The following is a 27,131-nucleotide window of genomic DNA, read 5'->3' as shown; positions in this document are numbered from 1 at the left end:
TCACTTACAAAAGCAGCACAATTAGACGGCAGCAAAGCGCGCATACGTCCCACTATACTCTTTGTAATGGGCGGTATGTTGTGCAAACGCGCACGTATAGCCTGGCGTGGAAATTTGCTCAAGGCTGTACTCAATGATTCCAAGCGGAACATTTTGGAAATGTGCGTGCGTCGTGTTACACCATGATCCACATAGACTATATCGAATTCCTCGTCGTCTGCACTATAGTTCGGCACGTCCGCGAGCGCGCCACGATACCACTGTGTCTCGCCACTATTTGTGTCATCGCAAATCAAGAAGAGATTTGAGCGCTTCAAATCGGTTGCGTTGATTTTATGCTGATCGCGTTTGAATTTCGATTCGATGAGTTGTTGAATTAGTTTCTAAAAATAATATTAGAAATTTTTAAAATATATACGCGCTCATCAAAAGGCCATTTCGTTCATCCGCTAATACCCACCTGCACATATTTAAAGTCAGTGTTGAGTATCTGCAAGTATAAATCACCCTCATCGCTGATATGCGACACCAGTACATTGGTGGCGCCCTTGTGTTTAATCTCCGGCGGCGGTGTGTCATCACAAATCTTGCTCAGCAACAGAGGATTTAAATTCACATCCTCCTCGGTTGAGGTGTCATACAACACCACTTGTATTTTGCCACAAGCGCTCGATTCTGTATTGTAGAAATCACTCTCCTTGGTCAAAATCTCACCCACCACCGACTTGCTCGACAACATGGCATCCAAGTGACGTCGCGCATTCGGATTACCAGCGAAATCCTCCAAACCGAATAGTAACAGTGGCACTGCTTGTGCGGGCAAACGTAAGAATTGTGCCTCACAAATATACAACTCACTGACAGCTACCCAATCGCTATCGCCGTAATCAATGAAGAAACAACGCGCCGTTGCATTTGGCTTGTCCAGCTCCTCGACGCGAACACGATGCCAGCACTCGTTGATGCACACCAAGTAGATGTTTTTGCAAGCGAGCGAGAGTGGACGTGTCTTTTGCGTTGCCATGTGCACATCGATTTCGCCCATCACACCGTCGAAACGCTCGCTATACTCTTTGCCGAAGAGACGCGCCCAAACATCCACCGTCGAAGCACAGTAGGTGACGTACAATTGCCAATACTTTTGCTTCCAGGGTAAAGCAATGCCGTCCATTTGTATGATTGCACCGGCAGCGCCACCTGTTTCGGAGAAAATAGATGATTGAATTAGAAAAAAAAAACAAAAAAAATGTTTTTGTTTATTGGTAATAGGAATTCGTGATTGCCATTGCCTTGACGAAAGGAGTTTTATGATAATATTTAAATACTTATTTAAATGCAACTTATTTACATAGAACCTCCTTTGCTTTGGTAAATTATGGTTATCTGTTCGTGGAATAGAGAAGCAAATTTCGCGAAAGCCTAATTTTTCCATTTATCGGAAGTTGTACTTCAAGTATTGGATAAGTAATAGGACAGTATCTCAATCACTCAATTTTTGCAAACGGGTAAATTGATACGATCGATCGGGTGAAAAAAGAGGAAGGGAAACATCGTGACGAGTTGTGATTGGCGAGAACGATGCCATTGCTCGTATACACCAAAAGAAATCGACTCGAAGCAAATGCAGTGTCGATTTGTGTTTGCCTGAGCATATACATATATACGTATGTGCATACAGTCACTCACACCTAATTTGATACAGGTACTATTTTTTTGTAAAGTTTTCTATATTTCACAATATTTTGCGAAAATCGCAAAACAGAATATGCAGATAATTTATTTCTTATGTTTTATTTAACTTTTCCACATAAAGTACAAAAAAGTGTCTACTCATTTCATTGTATTGCAAAATAAAAAAACAAAAAATTATACAGATAATTTACGCCACAGCTTAAATGATACAGTTAAAAGTGCTGCTACTCCCGGCGCATATTTCAACAAACGAAATTGTAATATGCAAGAGTTTGCCATAAAGTGCTTCACAGTTTATTTGATGCAGGCAATACTTTTTTGGGTAAAAGAAAATTACTCGACACTTACCTATTAAATTTAATAAAAAAAAATTATAGGACTTGTAATGAGATATGAAACTGTTTACCACTGTAGAAAGAACAATAACAGAAACGAAGCTTGCTGAAAAAATATAGAAACAAATAGTTTTCTCATCAAAATATGCTCACAGCTTAAATGATACAGTGTATTTTATATTTTCTCTGAGAATGCAATAACGGTGAAATATATTTTTTTCTGTTTAGCTTAGCGTCTTAAGTCATTCTCAAAAAATTTTTGTAAAGAAAAGTTCAAAAAATTAAGGGGGGAAGCTGGTCTAGAGCGCAAAAAATGGGCATATTTTATGAATTTATTTTGACTCAACAAAGGAATCAATCGAAAATCTATGAAATAGGTTTAATAATATAGCTTTCATGGTACAAATACAAAATTTTTCGTCTGAATTAATTTCAAAATGGCCGCTGTCCAGCAGTTCTCCTAAGGCGCCTTTTTTCTAGTGGGTCCATTGCCGAAGACGTAAACTCCTTAATTTTTGTCCTGGATCAAAAAATAAAATTTTTTTAGTTTCTATATAACAACAGAAAGAGACGTACGTAGGATTTTTTCGATATTTTGTTTTTTCGCGAAATGGTGAACGTTTGAACAAAAAGTTACAATTTTCATTATAAAGAACGACATAAAATTGTTGATTAAAAAAAAAACTATGTAATATAAATAAAAAATCCTACGTACGTCTCCGGAGAAAGGTATTTCGAATGTATTGTCAAAATTTCGTAAGAATCGGTAAAGATTTGTTCGAGTTATGTCTTCGGCCAGTTTAAAAAAAGTGATTTCGAGAAAAACGCGTTTAAAGTTGTAAGTAGCGTTCGAGGCATACCTGCGAGGCACTGCCGTCGAATGAAAAATTTGGGCATTTAGACATTTTTGCTGGCATCCCTCATTTGGTATATTATTTCTAAGACCCTAAAGCACCTTTTAAGACAAAAAAAAATTTTTCGATTTTTTCAAAATTCTAGACCAGCTTCCCCCCTTAAAAAATTTTTAAAATGGGAAAACGGATCTCACTTGAAGAAAGGAAAGACGTTATTCGTCATTATAAATGATTATAAAGAGGGCAAAAGCCAACGAAAATTGCAGCTATTAGTTTCTCAACTGTCCAGCACATTATAGAAAGGTTTCGCCACGAAAACAGGATAGAAGATAAGGGCAGATCTGCGCCAAATGAAATATTTAATGATGCAGATAAGAGATGGATTGTTTGCGAAGTTAAAGAAAACCACTATTTAAGCGCTCCAAAATTAACGAACCAAGTCGAAAAATACTTAGGCAAAATCTGTAACCCTAAAACTGTTCGTAGAGTTCTGCGCGAAGAAAATTTTCATGGAAGGACTGCCCGAAATAAGCCGTTGATTAATACGAGCATTAATAGATACGTAATAATACGAGCAATAGAAAATAGAGAATAGAGTTTTGAGACAACATTTGAACAAAGACATTTCGTTCGTTGTTTTTGCGGATGAAAGCAAATTTAACCTTTTCAGGTCTGATGGGAAGTCCTGCATTTGGAGAAAACCAAACACCGCGCCTCAACTATGTAATTTGCGTTCTACAGTTAAGCACAGTGTGATGGTATGGGGTTGCATGTCCTACTCAGGCGTCGGAAATTTAACATTTATCGAAGGAAATATGAATAAAGAGATGTATCTGGATCTGCTAAAAGATAATTTAGTACAAAGTGCGGATAAAATGGGCATTAGGGATTCGTTTAGGTTCTTGCCATATCTTTCTTATGAAGAAACATTTTTTGTTATTAAATTGTTTATTATTATATGGTTAAATAGCAACAATTAAAAAAAATAAGAGATTTTTTATCTATAATGGAAATACCATAAGATATTATTATTATTAAATATTTGATATTTTAATAGTTTTTCTTGGATGCATCAAATAAGCGGTTTTTAATTTAAAATTTCTGAAAGAAAATTTGGTTGAAAGGGCTAGAAAATTACAAATTGAAGACGACTTTCGCTAACGACCCTAAGCTCAAGTCACAAATAACAAACATGGTTAATTTATAAATGTCCCCAACATTTGTAGAAACTCCTGCGCAAACACCGGGCTTGAACGTCATCGAAAATTCGTAATCAGTTTTGAAGACAAATACATAAAAGAAAATATGACATCCATAACAAATCTGATCTTAAAAAGGCGATACTTGAAGAATAGAATCAAAATAATTCAGAATACACGAAAAGATTGGTTGAATCCATGCCACGTAGAGTTCAAGCTGTAATTAATAATAAAGGATACCCAACAAACTTCTAAATTAGAAATAAATAGTTGCTCTTTTTTAAGTGCATCATTTAAACTTGAATTCTCTATATGTTTTTTTTTCTGCATTACGATGAAATGAGTGGACACTTTTTTGTATTTTATGTTGAGAAATGAAATAAAAAGAAATAAATTATCTGCATACTCTGGTTTTTCCATTTTCGCAAAATATTGTGAAATATAGAACACTTTACAAAAAAATCGTATTTGTATCAAATAATGTGTGAGTGGCTGTGTATGCTCTCTGCTCATTGAAATTTGTCGTCCACCAATCGAAATTCCAAAAATTGTATAAAAACAAAATACCTGCATAAGCGCTGAACAGCAGCATACGCAGCGCAATGGCCGCTTTACCGCCAAGCACTCTAACTAAAATGGTCTTTCATACAACAAAAACTATTCCATTCATAAACGCAAGCGCATATTTCTCAAATTTCTCGTTCGTTCATAAATCGAACATAAATCTTCCCTCACTCGCATGAGCCGTCCATAACCTACTTTTCTTGACGAAGACAAAAATATTTGGTGAGCTGTGGCTTTTCGTCCTGGCAAGTGGCAGCATCTCCGTACATAAAGGGTATTCAAAAAGTGACGCTCTGATGCCATTAACGAATAATGATGAATTTAAATTTTTACATCGTGTCTTTCAAGGACCTTTTGGTTATGTACATACATACTACAGTGGCTCACAGCTTATTTCGTGTGGCTGTATGTTAAACTAAAGAATTGTAAAATTATTTTTATTTGATTTACTTTAAAAAAAATTTAAATGCACAATCAAAGATAAATTATTTCTAATTACAAACATGTATAAATGCATTCAAATTTTTTCTGCTTTAGTAGAATATTTACAACAAAAACAGAATACTAGATAAATTGACGTCACAGCTTATTTCGTGTGTTCACTTTTACCGTTATCGGCGCCAGTAAACCGGTTAGCAATTATAGGAAATTTATTTTGCATAGTGTATTAGATTATATCCTTATTTAGTTTACACATTGAAAGTAGTCAGTTGTCCAGCTTAATTTAAAAATACCGTGATGGGTCGTCGTACGTCGATTGAAAGGCGCGAATTAGTGATTACGCATTACAAAAATGGAAAGTCGTAGAAAAAAATTGCTGAAATTGTAAATTTAAGTACTTCCACAGTACAGTACATTATTCAACGCTTTTCTCGTGAAAAAAGAGTGCTTGACAAAGGCCGCCAAGCTCCAAACAAAATTTTTACAGAAGCTGATGAAAGGTGGATATTAAGAAAAATTAAAAAAGACCCACGAATTAGTGCGCCAGCTTTGACAAAAGAGGTTGAAAAAGTACTTGGTAAGTCATGTAATCCTGAAACAATAAGAAGAATTCTGCGCAAAGCTGATTTCCATGGTCGTACAGCACGAAACAAACCGTTTGTTAATGAGCGTAACAGAAGATTAAGGGTGGAGTTTGCCGAAAACCATGTTAATAAAGACCAAACAATTTGGAATGACGTTATTTTCGCCGACGAAAGCAAATTCAACCTCTTTGGTTCCGATGGAAAGTCTTTCGTTTGGCGTAAGCCCAACGCGAAGCTGGATCCGAAGAATCTGCGTGGTACAGTAAAACACGGTGGGGGCCATGTAATGGTTTGGGGCTGCATGTCAACAGCTGGTGACGGAAACTTGGTTTTTATCGACGAAATTATGGATACAACTTTTTATTTGAATTTATTAAAAAATAATTTACTACAAAGTGCTGAAAAATTAGGCATTCGGGACAGGTTCAGGTTCTATCAGGACAATGATCCGAAGCATAAGTCGGAATTAGTGCAACGGTGACTTATATGGAATTGCCCTCATGTGGTAAAAACGCCAGCACAATCACCTGATCTCAATGTAATTGAGAATTTATGGAATATTCTGGATCAAAAAATTAGAAAACATAACATAAGCAACAAACAAGATCTAAAAACAGCATTGCAAGTGGAGTGGGAGAAAATATCTCCTTAATAGACTGGAAGACTTGTTAGCTCCATGCAATCCCGGTTAAAAGCTGTATTAAAACAAAAAGGCTACCCTACAAAATATTAGATTAGTAAAAACTTAATAAATTAAAAAAAAAAAATCATGTTTTTTCTAGTTTGGTTAAGCACACGAAATTAGGTGTGACGTGGATTTACTTATAATTTTGATTTTGCTGTAAATATATTACTTAAGAAGAAATAATTTAAGTTTATTTTTGTATGTTTGTAACAAGAAATAATTTATCTTTGAATGTACGTTAAAGTTTTCTTTTCTAAATAAAGTCTATACAAAAATATTAAACTTTTTTATTTTGATAAACGGGCACACGAAATAAGCTGTGAGCCACTGTATATGTAAATATGCTTGTCGTCTAAGTGACCGACCGGATGGCGACATTCGCAACGAGTGGAGACTGTTTTAGCTTAATAAAAAAATAATACAATATATGTCAGTATTAACGCCGTGAAGTTAGAAATTAGCTTTGAAACAGTGCTGATTTGTTTTTTTGCTGTAGTGTATCATCTATGTTTAGATATACATACATTTTGCTTATTACAACGAATTCGAGCATTTCTAGCGAATTTTGTTAAGTTTCTATGCGTCCGCTCGTCGCTTACTTCTCTGCACAGTACTTTCTGAACGAGCAAAAATCAAAAAATTTTGTGGCCTCAAATGTAGACATATTTGGTATTGTTGGAATGCTTCAGAAATTTAATATTCATTTGAGACTTAATTTCATCGAAAAAACCCGAATAAAAAAACCGAATATCAGGGGTTCAGTGTAGTCTAGCCAACTAAGGAACAAATGTTTAGCAAAGTCCATCCATTTTCTCATTTCTTCTCACTGTTTATGATAGAGGCGCAGAACTCTGCGTTGTTTAAACTTTGTGTATACGAGCAAAGTCATCATTGCACGCATTTATAACACGATGGTTTGTCTATCCTGTTCCTTTCTTATATCACGTTCACATATAACTTAACTTTCAATCCGTAATTAAAAAGCGGGGTCACCCAGACAAAATTTCTCTCCCGAAATCTGAGATTTAAATAATCCTAGATTATTACCATACTTTTTTACATACAACCCTATGTTATCGATAGTTATTTTTACGAGTGTAAAGAGAAACGTCAAAGGAAAAACTAAATAAAGTGTTTTCCAATAACAGGTGTTATTGGTGAATGGATTGCGCTATCGAGAGATGATTAACAATTTTTTATGGCCGGAATTGGATGGTATTGATCTGAACAACGTTTATTTTCAACAACACGGCGCTACGTGCCACACAAGCAACGAAACCATTGATCTTTTACGGAGTTTCCGGATCGTGTTATCTCTCGAAGAGGTGATCACAATTGGCCACCGTGATCTTGTGATTTAACACCTTGTGCCTTTTTTCTTTGGGGCCACGTGAAAGAGAAGGTCTACGCCAACAGCCCAGGGTCGATTCAAGGTCTCAAAGATGGAATTCGTGAGGCTATCGAGGACATAGAGCAGCTACTTTGCAATTCGGTTATGGAAAATTTTATGAAAAGGATATTGTCCGGTAAGCGTGGTAGAGGTGGTCATTTGCCTGATGTTATTTTCCACTATTAACGGCATACCTTCCTCTTTATAATGAAATACACATCCGCTCATTTATATTAAAAAAACCATTTTTCTTTGAATATTAAAATAACACCTCTTATTGGAAAACCCTTACAATGGACGCCAGCATTGTAGGCATAATTATAATAAAATTTTTGTTAAATATTATTAATTATGCATTCATATTACAGAAAAATGCTTGCGTCCATAAACGCCTTGTCCTCTTATTACTGATTATAAAATATAATTACGAATTGCGCTTGCGTATTGCTGCTATACTTTTTTGAAATCTCAGTAAACGTCGTTTACAGATTTCCTCTAAATTAAATTAACTATTCCTTCTCCTTGTCTTTTCTTCATATTTTAATAATTAAGCAAACCAAAAACTCCAAAATTATCTCACCAAAGCAATTTGAAGAAAAATCGTTCAAAACAGTATTGACAGCTGATTGTCAATTTTGCAGGTAATTTGCCATATGTGAACGGGTAGGTTAGTTTCCTGGATTTATTGCTAATTACTGCATATGTGAACATACTTTTTGGTAGGTGAAATGGTTAAAGTGCCAGTCTGGCACTCCTCAAGTAGCACTCCTAAAGCGCCGTTGTGACGCCACACTCTTTTCACTTCTTACAAAATGGATATGAACAATGGATTCGAGTAGAAATGAGGTGCCCGTACTGGGGTGCCATACAAAATAATTTTTGTTCGAGATTGTGACTCTATATTATTACTTACTCAATGCTTGAACGCTGATAATTTTCACAATTTTCTATAACCTCATACATATGTATGTATGTACCTATGTATGTATATAGAATCTGCATCTTTTATGACATCTAAAAGACTCCCCATTTACACTTTAGAAAACCCTCAAGGATCTGTTATAGACTTCCGAACGCTCAGCTCCGCCTTCGTGATTCATCTAAAAGTTCCCCTCATTTGAGGTGATGTGAGTCTGAGTTAATGTTATGATGTGATCTGATGTGTTTGCTTTGATGTGATGATGTGATGTTATGATGTGATTTCTGTGACATAATATGATTTGTGTAGTTGTGATAAGATGAATATTGTCTGAAGTGATATAAGTGTGATGTAATGCATACTATGATGTCATGCCGTGATTCGTGATGATTTTTATGATACGATTTGTTATCGATATAATGTTGAGGCGTACTGGGGAGGTTGCTCTATATTAGAATTTGTCAAAACTGCTTACTGAATCACTTATACCTAAGACGTTATAGGAAATGTAATTTCCTGTTATATGACGCGTTTTAATTGTATTTGTTTGGTGTTGGCATACCGCCGGGACCTTTATGTACATTTTTGTTAACTATTGGATTTCAAAAACTATATTTTCTATGTCAGACACTCCAAATGGAAAAACACTTGTTTTTATAAATTTTCCGTAATCGTTTCAGTTCAGTGCTAAAATTTGAAGTCCATTTAAAATCACATTCAATTACTTTTGGGGAATTTCTTTACATACATATAGCCGCAATAACGAGCTTAGAATACGATGCATTATTTTATGTACATACGAGTACTGTTTTTAAGAATCAATACTTCCTCCTTCCTTGCTTCATGTGCTTACTTCAATATTGATTTACCGAATCTGTTCTGTCACTCATAGTATCCACGCACTTTTTCACTGGTAGCCAAATAAGCCTCATTTTTCACATTTTAATTTGGATTTTCACTGCTTAACACATAATAGTACTTCTTACTTAAATTTCCATCCAAACGAGATGCACCCGTCAGCACAATGATTATTTTACCTTTGTCTTTATCCGCTTCCTCGTTAGCAAACACAATCACAGCATTATTAGTCGCCGATTCTGTTGTGAATCTGGGTGACGTCTGCACCAGTGTCCACCAATGTTCGGGCAATGCCTGCTGGTAGGCTTCTTCGAACATCTCCGGTATATTTTTGGCAAATATACCATGTGGATGCTGTTGCAATTCATTGTAGAGTTTATCGATAAGATCGGTATCGCCTTCTGAAAACAACGGCAATGGACGTCGTGCCTCTTGCAATTTCAACTGTTCAATGGCCTTTTGGGCACATGAAATTTTTGCCAGATGTTCGTGCAGATACTCATTGGGGTATGTGGAGAAGATGGTGCCATTCACATTGACGCGACACTGATAGAGACGTGAGAACTTCGAACGTATGGCGCTGAAATCGGGAGGCGCATAACGGCGCACCACACAGTATTGCGTCAATGATGTGATGGGATCGAGTTTGGGGTTGAATTGGAAAACGCGTGGCGGTATAACGTGCTGAAATGAGAGCGAACAAAAAGAGAGCGGTAAAAAAAGGCATACAAATAGATGTACGAGTATTTGAGCCATTTACCTGGCCGTTAGCTTCACCAAACTGCTGCTGCTGTTGTTGTTGCTGCTGCTGTTGTTTGACGATGTAACGCTGTTTATGAAATTGCGGTTGTTGTTGTTGCTGCAGCTGCTGCATTGCCACCGAAGCAGCAAATGGACTGGTCGTCAGCAGCTTGTCAGAGCCGGTAGATGAGAGCGCTGGTGACGTTTCTGGCGTGTTGCTGCCATTTGTCGACGCCGCATAACTATTTCCATTGTGGTTGTTATTATTATTAATACCTATGCGCAAGCGATCCTGCACTGAACCAACGCCCACACCAGGCTTCGCAACGCTAATGCTCATCAATGGCCGCGGCTGCGATTGTTGTTGTTGTTCTTGTTGCGCTTGCAATTGCTGTTGTGCCTGCAGCTGCTGTTGCGCCTGCATTTGTAATTGTTGTTGATGCAGCAAATTTTTTTGTATTAGCTGTTGCTGCTGCTGACGTAATTGTTGCGCCGCCAACAGCTGTGCGCGTTGCTGTTGATGCTGCTCCTGCAACTTTTGTTCGCGCTGCGCCAATATCAATGTCGAAGCAATGGCAATCGCCGAATTGTTGTTCTGCCCCAAAATCGGACGCGGCAAGGATTTCTGCTGCTCGGCTGCAGATGACTGTTTTTGCTGTTGTGGTTGCTGCTGCTGCTGTTGTTGTTGTTGCCTCTTAGCATTCAAGCGTTCGCGCAGATCTGTTGAGGCAGGCACCTGATTGCCGTTGTTGGCTATGCCGCCATTGGCTTGCTGTTGCGCCGACTTCGCATTCAACATTTCGCGAAGATCTTTCTTTTCGCTACCGCCGCTAGATTTATTCGTCGAGCCGACTGACTTCTGACGCTGCAAAGCAGGCTGCTGCTGCTGTTGCGTTTGTTGTTTTTGCTGTTGCTGCTGAGATTTCTGTGGTTGTTGCTGAGTCTTCTGAGGTGACTTTGGTGCCTGCTGTTGTGGTTGTTGCTGTGTTTTTGGTTGCGACTGTGTTTGCTTTTGCTGTTGCGTTTTCTCTTTCTGTTGTTGTTGTTGCTGTCCGGCAACCCCTGTGTTATTGCGATTATTATTGTTTTGCTGCTGCGAATTGTTATTGTTGCGATCACCAGCCCCCGTTGCGGCAGTGTTCACGTTACTACGCCAACGCTGCTGCTGCTGCTGCTGTTGCTGACCCGTCGCCGGCAAGCGCTGGAAGACGTTTGATGAGTAGCTGCTCTTATTCCAACTCTGATCGGAGCGTTTCGGTTGTCTCACTTGTGGTGCCACTGTAATCCGTGTCGATTTGCTCGCCTTCTGCTGTTTCACCATCGACGAGATGTGCGCCGATTTTTGGCTAGGTATGGCATTTATGTATGTCTGTAGCAAATGAAGGGAGAAAGAGCGAGAATTTAAATTAGAATGAGAAAACGATGCGAATGTAATGGAGAGGAAAAACTATCTGAAAAGGAAAATCAAAACCATACTCAGAGAGGATATTCAAATGTTGATCATCGAAAGTGATCAATTGCAGTAATGTATAAAATAAAACAGCAAAATAAAAGCTCTCTTTCACTCACACTATGAAGTAATTCGATAAATACTTCTACAATGCTTTTGAACTTAACATATTCGAGCACATTTGCTCTTGTTTTGTAATTGACCTTAAATAGCCGCCACTGACAGCTGTTTTAATGTTTTTTTATTTAAATATATAATAACTTTGCATAAACAGTTGGCGGTGAGAAATACTTAACTTTTCGTGATATTTAAGCACTTCAATTTTAGGCAAATAAATATTATATGTATATACATCCATATGAGGTTTGTATTTATTATGTAAATATTCTACACTCTTCAGGGGCCAAAGTTCGTTGCACTAGAACTGTATATTTTTAGAAAACTTTCGAAAGAAACGGCACAGACAAACTGGCTGCGTCTTGGGGATGCACTGCCACAAAAGCGTGTGGCAAAAAGCAGATGAGCAGAGCAAACAATTTTAAAGAGACAATAAGACTTGAATTTCGACTATGTGACGGAGAACAAAAGGCACAGGGTGAGTAAATTAGTATACAAGAAGAATGAAGTTAGAAAAAAAGTGAACGAATTGTCCGCAAAAATAGAATGCAGTGAAAGTTGCTTGCGATTAAAAAGTTGATTTTCATCTTGGACGAAAAAAGAATATTATTAGTATTTTTTTAGCTCTATGAGAACTAACGATATCGATAAATACGCTTGGACGGCTGAGAATGCCAAATTGTTTATATGCCATTTTGCAAGTCATCATCAATCGTTTAACGGCAGAACAACGCTCCTAAATTGTGGAAATTTACTTTGAAAAAAAAAAAAACATCGTTCGTGCAAGTTCATCGAGTGAGGTGTTGAAGAAAATAACGAAATTTCTATTTATCATTAATCTCAACTTGTTGGCCTTTGTCCTTCGACTACGTGGAAACTTTTATCGAAGGTTCTTGGCTTATATATATGTATGTATATATAATAGGCGCGTACACCCTTTTTGGGTGTTTAGCCGAGCTCCTCCTCCTATTTGTGGTGTGCGTCTTGATGTTGATATTTTTATGAGGAGCTTTTTCATGGCAGAAATACACTCGGAGGTTTGCCGAGGGGCGACCGCTATTAGAAAAATGTTTTTATTAGTTTTGCTTTCACCGAGATTCGAACCTACGTTCTCTCTGTGAATTCCGAATGGTAATCACGCACCAACCCATTCGGCTACGGCGGCCGCCGGATTACGTGCCTATAAAATACAGCTCGTCCAAGAATTGAAACCAAACGATCATTGTTTGTGTCGCATTTTTGCTGATTTGAAGTAGTCATGTAACCATGTAACTCGTAGCTGCGGCGGACATATACCGGATATCATATTCAAAAAATAAATGTTATGAAATTATCTACTAGATTGCAATAAAAAACAGTTAATTTCAACAATATTTCTGTTTAGTTTATAAGTTGTCAAATTCTTAAAAAACACACGATGCTTTATTGAGTATACTCGATTTGGGCGTACTTAGTATTTAAAAAAAACGATTTTTTGGAAAAAAAGTTACTTTATAACATAAGCTGAATTTTTTTTTAACTGGATTAATTATCTGGAGCGGGCAACCGCGGTAATAGAGCAGACACACCAAATTTAGCGAACTGCTCAACCATCTGTGCGATCCTTCTGGCAGAAAACTGTAAAACACAGATGGCGCTCCAAGCAGTAAGAAGGGATTGTTCCTAAGTTTAGGACTGGTAGCGGCAGCCTAATCACCTACCCTGTCAGAAATCAAATAGGTTAACGTAACCAACGCAAGGCAAATGTCGTGTCGAGGCCATATAATCCCGAGAAGATTGAACAAGGAAAAAACATCATCTGGAAGAAGATCATCAATAATTGCCTATAACCTACTAAAGCGGGAGTTTATCCATACATAAGGGCATATACAACTGTTATTGTTTTCCATACGAAGTAAACACAGATACACACTGGATTTTAAGTTTAAAAGTTAAAAAAGAACAACCAACACGAACTAAATTAGAAAACGACTAATAATTGAGGTCGAAATATCGACAAATAAATAATGTCAATAATTTAATTTGTTGTTTATTGTTAAACCGGCCTTGATCTCACAAACGAAAAATGCGAAAATAAACAAACTATTTTTTAAAAACCCTTTAACTAAGCTAGTTTATGTTTATAAACTATTTAAATTACAAACCTTCACAAATATTATAAAAAATATATATTATTGTATAATATAAAGAAAAATTCACCATCTAAAACTTAACATATAAATATTAATTAATTCAACTTTCATAAAAAAATAAATTTCCCGGCGTCCTATAAATTTCAAAAAATCGATTTTTTGTTTTTTCGGCATTTCGAAATTATAGTATCTTAAGAATATAATGTGAAATTTTCATGCGGAAATTTCCAATATTATAGCTTCTACAACCCATTAATAAGGTACGGAGGCGTCCGCGCGCGCTTTTGCCTCAAACTTTAAACTGATTTATCTCGAAACGACTTTTTTCGGCCTGGTTTTGTTAAAACACAAAAAAAAAACACTATTCAACCGAATCGTCTGAAATTGTAATATGTTGTTCACAACATCAATTACTATCGCCCGTACTAGAATCATATTATTATTTCAATTATTTCATTTTTTTTTTTTGATTAAAAAACGGAAAAAGCGATTTTTAGAGCGTCAAATTCTAAACCGCGCCATTTAGTCAATTTTCTTTTAATTCTAGTACAGGACATAGCTGCAGCCATACTGATTAATAATTCATTGCTTTTTGCGTTTCAGATAAATAGAAGAGCCATAAGGGACAACACTGTCCAGGTCCAATTTTTCGGGAGAGTCAACTTAACTTGAGCGACACTTTTTAAATTATTAAAATTAGAAAAAAAAAAATGGTTTTCATTTTTGTATGTAAAAGAAGTTAAATAAAAAGCCTAAAAAATTTAAATAGCGTTTTTAATTTTATTATTTAAAAAAAAAATCCTGAAAATACGCCTAAATACGCCGAGTTCTAGGACCACCGGATCCCTTAAATGCTAACCTAAAAACCCTAATCTGTCGTCGCCATTTTTAAAAATAAAAAAAAATTAGGTGGCTCATCGTCTAAAACCTAACTTGCAAACCACAATAAAATCCTTATAAAAGCAACAACAACTAAATACCTTACAACTAACCAAACAAACCTATAATTCTTAGAAAAACAAGAAAAGAAAACAAATGTGCAATGAAAATTTAAAACATTCCTTATCTAAAACCCCACAAGTTTTAATAACAAAAATTTCCTTGTTACTATCTTTACTAATCTTAATAACTTCTGTAAAAAACATTAAAAGAAAAAAGCATTAAAAATGTTTCTTGTTAATATTTTTACTAATCTTAATAACTTCTGTAAAAATTTTTTTTCAAAAATAAAAACAAACATTAAAAATGTTCCTTCTTAATGTTTTTACTAATCTTAAAAACTTCTGTTAAAAAAATTCAAAAGTTAAAAATCATTAAAAATGGTTCTTGTTAATATTTATACTAATTCTTCTGTTAAAAAATTTTTTCAAAAATAAAAACAAACATTAAACATGTTCTTTCTTAATATTTTTACCAATCTTAATAACCTCTGTTAAAAAATAAAAATAATTAAAAATGTTTCTTGTTAATATTTTTACTTATCTTAATAACTTCTGTTAAAGAAAATTTTCAAAACAAAAAAAAATATTAAAAAAGGTTTCTTATTAATATTTTTACTAATCTTAATAACTTTTGTTAAAAAAAATTTTCAAAACAAAAAAAATATTAAAAATGTTCCTTTTTAAAAAAAAAACAGTAAGAATGTTCCTTCATTAAAAATGTTCCTTCCTGATATTTTTACTAATCTTAATAACTTCAGTTAAAAACAATTTTCAAAGAAAAAAAATATTAAAAATGTTTCTTATTAATATTTTTACTAATCTTAATAACTTCTGTTAAAAAAAGTTTTCCAAAAAAAAAACAACAACATTTAAAATGTTTCTTATTACAACAAGCCTTAAGAAAAAAAAACATTAAAACTTCCTGTTATTGTATATTTTTACCAATTTTAATAACTTCTGTTTCTCATTAACATTTTTACTAATCTTAATAACTGCTGTTAAAAAAAATCAAATAATAAAATTAAATAAAAAAACATTAAAAATGTTCCTTCATTATATTTCAACTAACCTTAATGACTTTTGTTAAAAAACAAAACTCCATAAAAAAATAACTACACAAATACACAACTTTTAGAAACTATGATACATGAATTTTGAAGATTTCAGCTGTAATTGTTTTTTTTAACTTAATAAATTCTGGTGCGTTATCTTCTAATTTCCTATTATTATTTATTTATATTTTTGTTTTAAACCCAAATGTACAAATATTCAACTTTTATAATTGGAATTATTTTGAACATGCAGCTGTTCGAAAAGTTTCGTTTAAGTTGAAAATCAATGAACACAAGGCGAAATTCTCGAAAATAATTTTAAATTTTCTTCTTCCCATTTCCCATTTAGTTCCTATTGCACTGCTCTGGTAACGAAGTGGATTACGTGCGGCGTTTTGGCAGTAAAAACCCCGAAGTTAGAAACATGAAAATTACACAAAAAACTAGCTAATAAAGGCACAAAAATCTGAGTGTCATGAGTTTCTAGTTTTTCATTTGCTATCTAGGAAATTAAATTACATAAATTTCACACTCTCCACTCACCTCTTCGCCATATTGCATAAAATTGAATTCGCCTGTCGCCTTTAGCAGATCCCTGGCCGATGGATAGCCGTGCTTACGAAAATTCAATGGTTCGCCTTCGATTTCCGGATACTCGCGTAATACTTCGCGCAACTTGCACGGCGGCTTACGTGACGTCACTAGGGCGCGCACTACATTCGCAATATACTTGAGACGTTGCTGTTTGCTGTTGTTACTTTCGTTATTGTCGTTGCCACCACCGGTGCCGCTGGTGTTATTAGTAGTGTTGCTTTTATTGTTATTGTTGTTATTGTTGCTTTTGCTGGCTTTGTTCGTCGTATCGACGTTAGAGGTTGAAACTTTTGCTGTTGTTTTGACTATATTATTGTTGTTATTCCTTGTAGGCGACGGTGCATTGTTTACAGTTTTTGTTCTTGTTGTCGTTTGTGAGGTTGCGACTGCTGCGGACATGTTGCCGTTCTTTGTTTATGAATCGCGAAGCGTTCAAAAGCGTTGCTGGACGCTGCCAAAAAATGCTGAAAAGCAAAAAAATAAATGCGATATTTTTAATTCATAAATAGATATGTATGTATGTACGCATGTGTGTGTGAGGCAAATGTTAATTGATTATAATTGAAATACATTTTTTTTCATGGAATGTGGTGGTTTGCTAAAAATGCTAATATAAGCAGTCAGTGACGAGAGTGAAAAGATGAATGTGAATTAAATGAAAAATCTACTAAAATTTCGTGGTGCCAGTTCTTCATTTCTTAGTAGGTATTACAACACAATTAAGAGAAAAAATTAAAATACGCGCATACAAAAAGATCACCTGGATGCCATAAAGACCCATTTTAATATTAAAAAAAAAGGACTCTTTTAACAGTCATACCCTAACCTGCATTTGAACTATCCCGAACTTCTGTGCAATCCCGTCCAACGAGACCGTACCTAGACAGTACAGACTCTCGAAAAAGAGGTTACACAGAAACTTCACGAGCACTTCTTGCAGTACTGGACGTACGCATAAGAAGAGCTTATAGTGCGCTTAGACTTGGCAAGGCAACTGATTTTCCGATAATATTAGGTGCGCAACTAAGCTGTTTGTCAATAGATTGTCGGCATCTATCATCAGTGTGTGCTAGTCGATTCTAACATAACCTAAACGTTATAAACCAAGCTTAGACATATGGTAAACAAACTGCTTCGACACATTAGTAATTTTGTTTTGATATCATATACTTCTGGTTTTGTGACAATGTCTGATTTTGTGACGAAGTGTTGATTTTCCTCTTTCATTCGAAAAAAAACGGTGACTGAAGCGCATCGAGAGCTACAAAAAGTTTATGGAGATGCTGCTTTAAGTGAAACAACGTACCGAGATTGGTTCCGTCGCTTCAAAGACGATGATTTTATTTTGACGACCGTCCGCGTGAACGAAGGCCAAAAACCGTCGAAGACGGTGAATTGGAGGCATTGCTCAATGAGGATCCGTGTCAAACGCAAGAAGAGCTTGCTTCAGTATTAGGAGTTACGCGCCAATCCATTTCCAAGCGACTGCATACTTTGGGAATGATTCAGAAACAGAGGACTTGGGTTCCTTATGAGTTAAAACCAAGGTATGTTGAACGTCGTTTTTTCGCCTGTGAACAACTGCTCCAGCGGCAAAAAAGGAAGGGTTTTCTTCATCGCATCGTGACGGGTAATGAAAAAATGGATTCATTACAGCAATCCAAAGAAAAGAAAGTCATGGGGTCTTCTACTTCGGTCATGCTTCTACGTCGTCGCCTCCGCCGAATATTCACGCTGCGAAGGTTATGCTATGTATTTAGTGGAACCAAGTTGGTATTATTTATTATGAACTTTAAGACCAAGCGAAACCATCACTGGGGATTGGTATCGACTTCAATTGATGTGATTGAGCCGAGCACTGCGCGAGAAGCGGCCGCAATACGCGGAGAGGCATGAACAAGTGATTCTAAAGCATGACAACGATCGGCCTCTCGTTGCCAAACCCGTCAAAACCTACCTGACTACCTACCTACACTGAAATGGGAAATCCTACCCCACCCGCCATATTCTCCAGATATTGCGCCGTCTGATTATCACCTGTTCCGATCGATGGCACATGGTCTAGCTGACCAGCAGATCCATTCATATGAAGACATCAAAAAATGGCTTGATCCGTGGATAACCTCAAAAGAAGAACAGTTTTACTGCGACGGTATACGAGATCTACCAGAAAGATGGGAAAAACTAGTAGCCAGCGATGGGCAATACTTTCAATGATTCACTTGTAACCATTTTTCAGAATAAAGTCGTATTTTCATAAAAAAAAACAGCGAGAACTTAGTTGCACACATAATAGTAAATTTGTTTACTTTACAACTTCACTGTTCTGACTTGACTTATTCGTTGCTGCTTGACTCATTCGTCCCTGTTTACTGGAACCCAATTCGATGTGATTATTCAAAAAAAATATTGTAATATAAAATAAAAAACACTAAAACGAACACGCACACATTTTATTATTTCCTCTCTGTATTGAGCCACTTAATTATGTGCAAGTCGCATGGGGCACGATCTTGCAGTCTCTTTCACCTCATTTGCCACTTATTTGGTGTGAATATTTTTTATGCTTTATTATTCTTTTTGCAAGCTTTAAAACCCAAAATCGATAAGCAAATGAAAAGTGATTCAAGGTTATTTGCTGAAAACAAGAAGGCTTCACAAGCGTCGAAGGCAGTCTAGCAAAGATTGCACCAGTGTAATCAGCACCTTGCAATGCAATAGGGCACGGCAAGAGCTAATGTTTAAAAGCAACCACCCAGCTTCGGTTTCTCCCACTCATCAGAGCAACGCAACACCAGTCACTGGAAACAATGCAATCGTTTCAGCTTAACAGCGGGGAAAAAGAAGCATGAAAAAGAAAAACAAGTAACCGTAAAAAGATACGAATAACCTCATAAAAAACAACTTTAAATAACTACACTTTTATGTGTGAATATAAATACAGGGTGGCACATAAATTAATCATCCAACTTGTTTTGTTTTTGAATAACTTTTTGCTACAGGGTCCGGCACTCGAAGTGTAACCAATTAAAAACTTAATAAATTTAGTTTGGAGACTTACTTTTATTCTACTCAAAGTAAAAAATGTGTGAATATAATACAAAATTAAGAATCTATTTACTTTTGCTCGATATGACCACCTTGAGCCTTGGCTATGGCCTTGAGAAGGTCCAGAAACGAATCGCAAGCTGCCGAATGTGACATGCCCTTTTCAACTCCTCGAGCCTGGTGAACCGTTTAGATCGGACCTTGTTCTCAAAATGGCCCAAAGAGAATAATCCAACGGATTCGCGTCTGGTCAATTTGAGGCCATTGTGTGGACCTTATGTAGTTGGGAACGTAATGGTGCGATAAACAAAAGCTTTATTTATTTTAAGGTGATCGAGCTCACGAACAATCGGTGGTTGTGACTTTCCAGCCGAATGTAATGCAATCACACTATTATGTTTGAAATCCATTACTGATTTTTTTTTTGCGTTTACTCTCGGCAAAATGCTTTCGCGCGTTTGTAAACAATACTCTGGACTGTCAATTAGCCAACTAGCAGACAACTGATGCCCGTGCATTAGCTGCGCGAGAGGTCTGAAGTTGGTTACACTTCGAGTGCCGGATCCTGTAATAAGATTTCAGAAGGTGATTTATCGTTTCTTATGCAAGCTAATACAAATTAAAGGAAAGTTTAATTATTATTAGTTTTTCCATTCTAACGCATCGAAGACCTCTCGCCTTTTCACAATTTCAAAAAACGGCAGATCAACAACTAACATACGCAGCCGAATATCTCAGGGACGCGTTGCATTTGGCATGATAGACAAGGTATGTAGATCAACCCACATCTCCAGACACACAAAACTTAAAATATTTAATGCTAACGGGAAGTCGGTAGTTCTGTATGAATGTGAAACATGGAACTTAACAAGAAGCGTATCACAATCATTGCAATCCTTCCTAAGCCGCTGCCTACGAAAGATAATGCGGATATTCTGACCTGATATTATAAGCAATCATGATCTTTGGGCGGCTACATAGAAATTATGCGTCCCAAGTGGAAATGGATCGGGCACACATTGCGCAAACCACGGGATGACATTGCAAGGATAGTGCCAGACTGGAATCCCCAAGGAAGCCGTAGGTGCGGGAGACCAGCCAACACATGGAGGCGACAAATAGCAGCAGAGGCGGACAGAGCAGGCCGTTCCTGGAGTCAAATTAAACATCTAGCTCTAAACAAACGAAATTATAACTTGTTTATTGAGGCCCTATGTTTCATCTAGGAACTATGGGAAAAAATATATGTATGGGTGCGGATGCGGTATAATCGATGGGTGTATATTACATAGAGTGGCTTTAGTTCGCTAAGACTTTATTCCTTTTTGCCAACATGGTGACTTGCCTTCGTTTATGCCTTAAAAACCCGATCGTCTCTCCTACAGCATAAACATAAATCACCCGGCTCATGTTTGGTTTGACATGAAATAGTGCGGAAAGTTTATTTTTGACTTAAGTGAAATATGTTGTGGAAGATTTAAGTACCTTTCGGTCACGGCGATTATAGCAGAAGAAAGGTGAAATACACTCGGAGGTTTGCCATTGCCTGCGGAGGGGCGAACACTAAACAACTTTTTCTTTATTCTCGAGTCACGCACCAACCCATTCGGCTACGGCGACCGATATATATGTATCTATATAAATATATGTATGAATGTAATAATGTCGAAAACCGGAAATGTACAGCAAAATGAGATTATGGTACTAAACAACTCTTGAAAAAAGACGACTGATAAGATGAGGATGGAGGTGTTTGTAAACAAATTAAACAAATTGCAAATCCAATACTCTAACAGAAATTTAGTAAGCGCGCCCTTCATGTCAGATAAGCAATATCGATTTACGACCAACATATACATATATACATACATGTATAGGATACCACAGCTATAAGTGTGCACAAATACATAAGAGCGCATACGTCATATTTCAACAGCCTTGACAATTAGAAATAGCAAAATTCGCAAAGCAAGTCCAACCACTTAATGGGCAAAAATAGTTGAGAAAAGGGGATACAAAAAAAAACTAAACAAATGGAGGAGTGAAAAAAAAATTGAATTTTAAGAAAAAAGTGCTAAACAACCACTGGTCACAAGTTACGGTGAAAAGAATGGAAATCTAAAAAAAGAAACTAGGGAAGATTTGTGTTTAGCGAATGTGCATATGTATGTATGTATGTAGTAGATTGCTGATAGCGCATGGGAAAATTTTAATAGTAAGGGAAATATTTACAATTTTTTTTTTACTAATAAAACAACTACGTAACAAAGAGTGAGCAACGCCCAAGCTGCAGTGACTGCTATATAGCAAAAGCGGGTGTATGCGCAATGGGCTTGGCTCCTTTTAGGCAATAACGCTTAGTCATGTGCGATTTATTTTCGAAAGAACCGCAAATAACTGACGAATGGAAAATGGCTTAAATGAGACTGGAAACACACAAAGGTGTTGTATGTACTAATTTAAACACAGCGCAAATATGAAGCAATTAACTGTTGTTGGGTGGGTAGTGGAGCTATGAACCACCGCACTTGTCGCGCTTACGCAAATCGTGCCGAACGCGTGAATAGCGTTTCCAGTTCGTTTCTTCTTTGCACAAAATCGACAAGATACCCGCATGAAGGCGATACGCGACGCTTAAATACCTACTCGAACATACATATCTTTATGTATGTAGGTAGGTAATGCGTTTTGTTTTTATTTCTTATTATTTCACTCATTGCTATCGCTTTATATGGTTGGTAAATACGCGCCAATATGCAAATGGAATGTAGGAGATTGCAAATAATTTGCAAAAACTTTGCCGTAAAATGAGATTGCTCAAGTGCTACATACCTACATTTGTATGTAGGTACGCGTATTCAAATAGAAACTTGCGAAGTTCGTATGCGGTATAGCAAGAAGCAAGCGTTCGAACGACAATATGAAGAGGGAGGGGGAAAATAAAAGAGAGCGCAGCAAAAATTGGCACAATGATCGCGGCAGCACGATCGCGACAAAGTACAATAATAATGGCAAGCAAAAACGCAAATGAGGCGGGCAGAAATTATATTTGTTGAGAAAATTAAAAGTTGAGATGTGGAAAATAGCACAGAAGGTGGCGACAATGTAATGCAAGAAACTATAGAAATAAGCAAAGAAATTGATGTAATGTTTTCCTGAAATGATGCGGTCCACTGTGTTTCAGACATGGTATCAATGCGAGTAAAGCATAAAAGGGTAACTGCGGTGCAATGAAGATTGGCTTAAAAGCTTTCACGCATTAGAGGGCCAACCAAACCTAGGAGTTTGCGTTATGCATTGACGCCCAAGTTGATTCTAATTTACAACCTAAGGCACATCTCATATTTCAGCCGATGATCTTTTATTCCAAACACAACAATAGTGAGATTTTATCCTATTTAATCCTCTGGGGATTATATACAGTTAGAATTTTCAAAAAAAATTTTTTCTTAATGTGCATATATTTAAGAATACACAGAAAATTTTATATCGTTCCGGTGAATATTTTCGAAGTTACACACAAATTTGAAAAGGCGTTTCAGAGTACTCGAAAGTACAAGGCTGGAGCGGCAGCGCGTTTTTCTCAAAATGGTGTTTTCAAAGTCGGTGACCAACATTACTCGAAAATGGCTGAATTGATTAGTCTCAGATTTTAACACGAGCTTCTTAAATATATTTTTTAGTAATTTATCGAAGTTTTTTTCTCCCCGATATATGTATATATTTTTTTTAATAAAAAATTTAAGGTCGAAATTTTGGTAAAAATCGATTTTTTTTTTTTTTTGAGAAACCACCATTTTGTCAAAAAAATTTATTTTGCTTATTTATTATTATTTAAAAGTTTTCTCAGAAAAAATTCTGCAAAATTCGCTTTTTCAGCCTTCTAACTGTATATAGCCCCTTAACCGACGGTTGCCGTAGCCGAATGAGTTGGCGCGTGACTTTCATTCGGAATTCGGAGTACGTAGGTTCGAAACTCCAAAATGAAGAAAAAGTTTTTTTTAATACCGGTCGCCCCTCGGCCTGTAATGGCAAACCTCTGAATGTATTTCTGCCATGAAAAAGCTCCTCAGAACAAAATATCTGCCCCCATTTGTGGAACAACATCAAGACGCAAACGCAAGACGGCCAAACGCCCAAAACGGATGTAAGCGCCAATTATATACATATATACAGAGGCTCAATAAAGAACTCGGACATACTTGGCATGCAGATTCAAATTGCAAGTTAAATATTTTTATATCTTTCTATTGGGTATTCATCAAATCGGATTTTAAAAAAAGTAATAATAATTTACAAATCCATTCCATCCTTGTTCCTTCCAAAATTAGTGTCAAAAACGAAGTCGGACATCTGGCATTATTGCGATTGTTTGGCACTTTAAAACGGGGAATCCCACAATTAATTTGCTCTCGGTAGAACAGTGCAAAGAAAGAGCCAAATGTATTAAATACAAAATAAAATTTCAGCCGTGTTTTGTTGAATAAAAGTCCACGTTATAAACATGGGTAGACAGACAGCGTGGACAAAGCACAATGGAAGTCTGAAATTTAATTATTAGTCATCAAGAAAAGGGTAAAACAGTTCGGGAATCGGAGATATAGTGGATAAATCCCGATCGGCTGTGTACGACGTGATGAGATGTTTCAAAGAAACAAAATCCGTGAAAAATAAGAAGAAATCGGGGCGACCAAAACTGTTTTCGGATGCAGAAGAATGGTGGCTAGTGCAACAAATTAAGAAAAATCGAAATTTGAGCGTTCCTAAGCTCGCAATCGAAGTCGCCCAACACCTTAATATTAACTGAAACCCCGAGAGTATACGTATAGTGTTCCGAAAGAAAAATTATAAATGAAGAGTTGCAGAGATTAACCGACGTAAGAGTATAAAATTCGCAAAGCGTCATGGGAATAAGGATTTCGACATATTTATGTCAGACGGACAATCATATTTGTGGAGAAGACCTAATGAAAAAACTGACATCCGACAGTTAAACATGGGGGTGGGTCGGTAATGGTATGTTGTTGCTGGACCACAAACAATACCTAATAATTATGCAAGAAAATTTGGTCCAAAGTGCTGAAAAGTTGGGAATTAAGGACAATTTCCAGTACTATCAAGACAACGATCCCAAGGCACTTGATGTCCGTTTATATCTTATCTGTCTTAAACTACTTGAAACTCCTCCACAATCTCCATATATCAATTTAATTGAACATCTGTGGGCTCATTTGGAGAACCAACTGAAAAACCTTGTTATTAGAAACCAGAAAGCCCTAGAAGATGATATTAAAGAAGAGTGGGGGAAAATAGATCATTTAATAGGCAAGAAGCTGGTCGAATCTATGCCAAGAAGACTGAATGCTGTGAGAAAAAATGAATGCTTGCCGGCTAATTATCAATTATATTGTTTTTTAATAATTATTATTTGTCTAACTCTACTTTATCTAAATGTTTGAGCTCTGTTTTGTCATATATTTTGCTAATTTTTTATGTTTGTATTTTCTATGTATGAATGCGTTAAAGTTTGTTTATGGTTATGGTAGTAGTTTTGAAAAATACGCTTGAAGAACGTAAATAAAAGTGACACATAAACGCATTAGATTTGCATTTTAAATATATATTTTTCGATTTTAAACCATATCACTTGGGTGTCCGAGTTCTTTATTGAGCCACTGTATATACATATGTAAGTTATTAAGCGTGATTCTTTGTTTGACGCAGTTGTCAGAATAAAAAGCAAACAGAAAAAATATGTACATATGATTAGTGCGGATACACAAAGGTGGGGGTATATTTCTTTTTAGACACTATCGTGTAACGTTTGGGGCTGATCTCATTGGATAATTCTTTGTTTTATTTGAATAAAAAGAAGTATAAAAGTTAAAAGCTAAAAAGCCATGGTACCGAGCAAACAGTAAAATTTGAAGACTTTGTTCTACTGATATTTTGCTTGTTGCCAAATAAATATGCACGCTTTTTACATTCCTCTCATGTTTCGTACACATTTGTTGTGCAAACACTGCTCAACAAGAAACGGCAGTGAAATTTCAGTGCGAAACTCTTGGCAATTTGTTTTTATTTTCTGCTAGCAATAGAGAATATCACAAAACGTTGCGCTTTGCAGTGCCTTTGCTCATTCAGCGCATGAACTCATTTCAAATTGATTGAAAATTTTCATTTTCATTTGTTTGTTTGGCTTTGTTATTTATTTTTATTCTACATATTTTTTTTTGTGCAACTCATCATCGGCCAAGGTCATGAAAAGAATTATTTAATTGCTCCAAAAAGTGTGCAGCCTGCAGTCATACATATTACTAATGTTAAGAATTTATTAATTAATTCTTTTTATTTCTTTTATTTAGACGCATTTTTGTTTGCTTGCTGAAAAAGAAAAACCTAAATTGTTGCGAATGTAAAATTTGCGTTTGTTTGCTAGTTTTGTGCTTTGTGATTTCTTGCTATGTTTTTTAGTTGCCTTGACATTTGTGTAGGCTGAAATATGGAAAATATTAATAGGACTATGAATAAGTTCGTTTCGGTTTTACAACAGATGGCGTAACTTGATTATTATTCCATCGATCCACATTTCCAAACATTCATTGGAGAGCTACTGTCGTAAGGCACAAACGTCAGTATAAGTTTTTTATTTGAAGCGTAAACAACAATATTTTTACCACACTTGAAAATGTCGAATTTCGTGCCAAATAATGTGTTTTTGCGGGGAATTCTTCTTCATTATTTTAATATGAAGAAAAAAGCAGCCGAAAGTCATCGTATCTTGGTGGAAGTTTATGGTGAGCATGCTCTATCTGAGCGAACGTGCCAGAAGTGGTTTGCACGCTTTAAAAGTGGTTATTTTGGCTTGGAAGACGAAGAACGCGAGGGTGCGCCGCCAAAGTTCATGGATACCGAATTGGAGGAATTGCTCGATCAAGATCCGGCTCAAACGCAAGAAGAGGTTGCAAAAACTTTGGGAGTTGATCAATCAACCATTTCCAAACGTTTAAAAGCCATGGGAATGATCCGAAAGGTAGGCCATTGGGTGCCGTATGAATTGAAGCCAAGAGACGTTGAACGCCGTTTTATGGCATGCGAACAACTGCTTCAACGGCACAAAAGAAAGGGTTTTTTGCATCGAATTGTGACTGGCGATGAAAAGTGGGTCCATTACGACAATCCAAAACGTCGGGCAACGTATGGATACCCTGGCCATGCTTCAACATCGACGTCGGCGCAGAATATTCATGGCCTGAAGGTTATGCTGTGTATCTGGTGGAACCAGCTGGGTGTTGTGTATTATGAGCTACTGAAACCGAATGAAACGATTACGGGGGATGTCTACCGACGACAATTGATGCGTTTGAGCCGAGCACTGCGAGAAAAACGGCCGCAATACGCCGATAGACACGACAAAGTTATTTTGCAACATGACAATGCTCGGCCACATGTTGCACAAGTGGTCAAAACAAACTTAGAAACGCTCAAATGGGATGTCCTACCCCACCCGCCGTATAGTCCAGACCTTGCGCCAT

The 27,131-nt window shown here is 36.4% G+C and overlaps 1 protein-coding gene across 5 annotated transcripts in view; it reads right to left on the bottom strand.

Moving 5' to 3' along the window:
- Positions 1-27,131, bottom strand: part of LOC128868106 (uncharacterized) — a 63,015-nt gene that overhangs the window by 9,509 nt on the left and 26,375 nt on the right. For all 5 annotated transcript variants that reach the window (XM_054109857.1, XM_054109854.1, XM_054109855.1 and 2 more), the window contains 5 exons: positions 16,498-17,012; positions 10,282-11,631; positions 9,701-10,205; positions 461-1,197; positions 9-383 (listed from right to left, as the gene is read on the bottom strand). In XM_054109857.1, coding sequence (XP_053965832.1) covers positions 9-383; positions 461-1,197; positions 9,701-10,205; positions 10,282-11,631; positions 16,498-16,947 — 3,417 coding nt within the window. In that variant the 5' untranslated portion in view covers positions 16,948-17,012. The remainder of the gene's footprint in view (positions 1-8; positions 384-460; positions 1,198-9,700; positions 10,206-10,281; positions 11,632-16,497; positions 17,013-27,131) is intronic.

The sequence above is a fragment of the Anastrepha ludens genome, chromosome 6 (assembly GCF_028408465.1).
Source record: "Anastrepha ludens isolate Willacy chromosome 6, idAnaLude1.1, whole genome shotgun sequence".
Classification (NCBI taxonomy): Eukaryota; Metazoa; Arthropoda; class Insecta; order Diptera; family Tephritidae; genus Anastrepha; species Anastrepha ludens.
The sequence above is the reverse complement of the archived record's forward strand: the minus strand, read 5'-3'. Positions and strand labels throughout refer to the sequence as shown.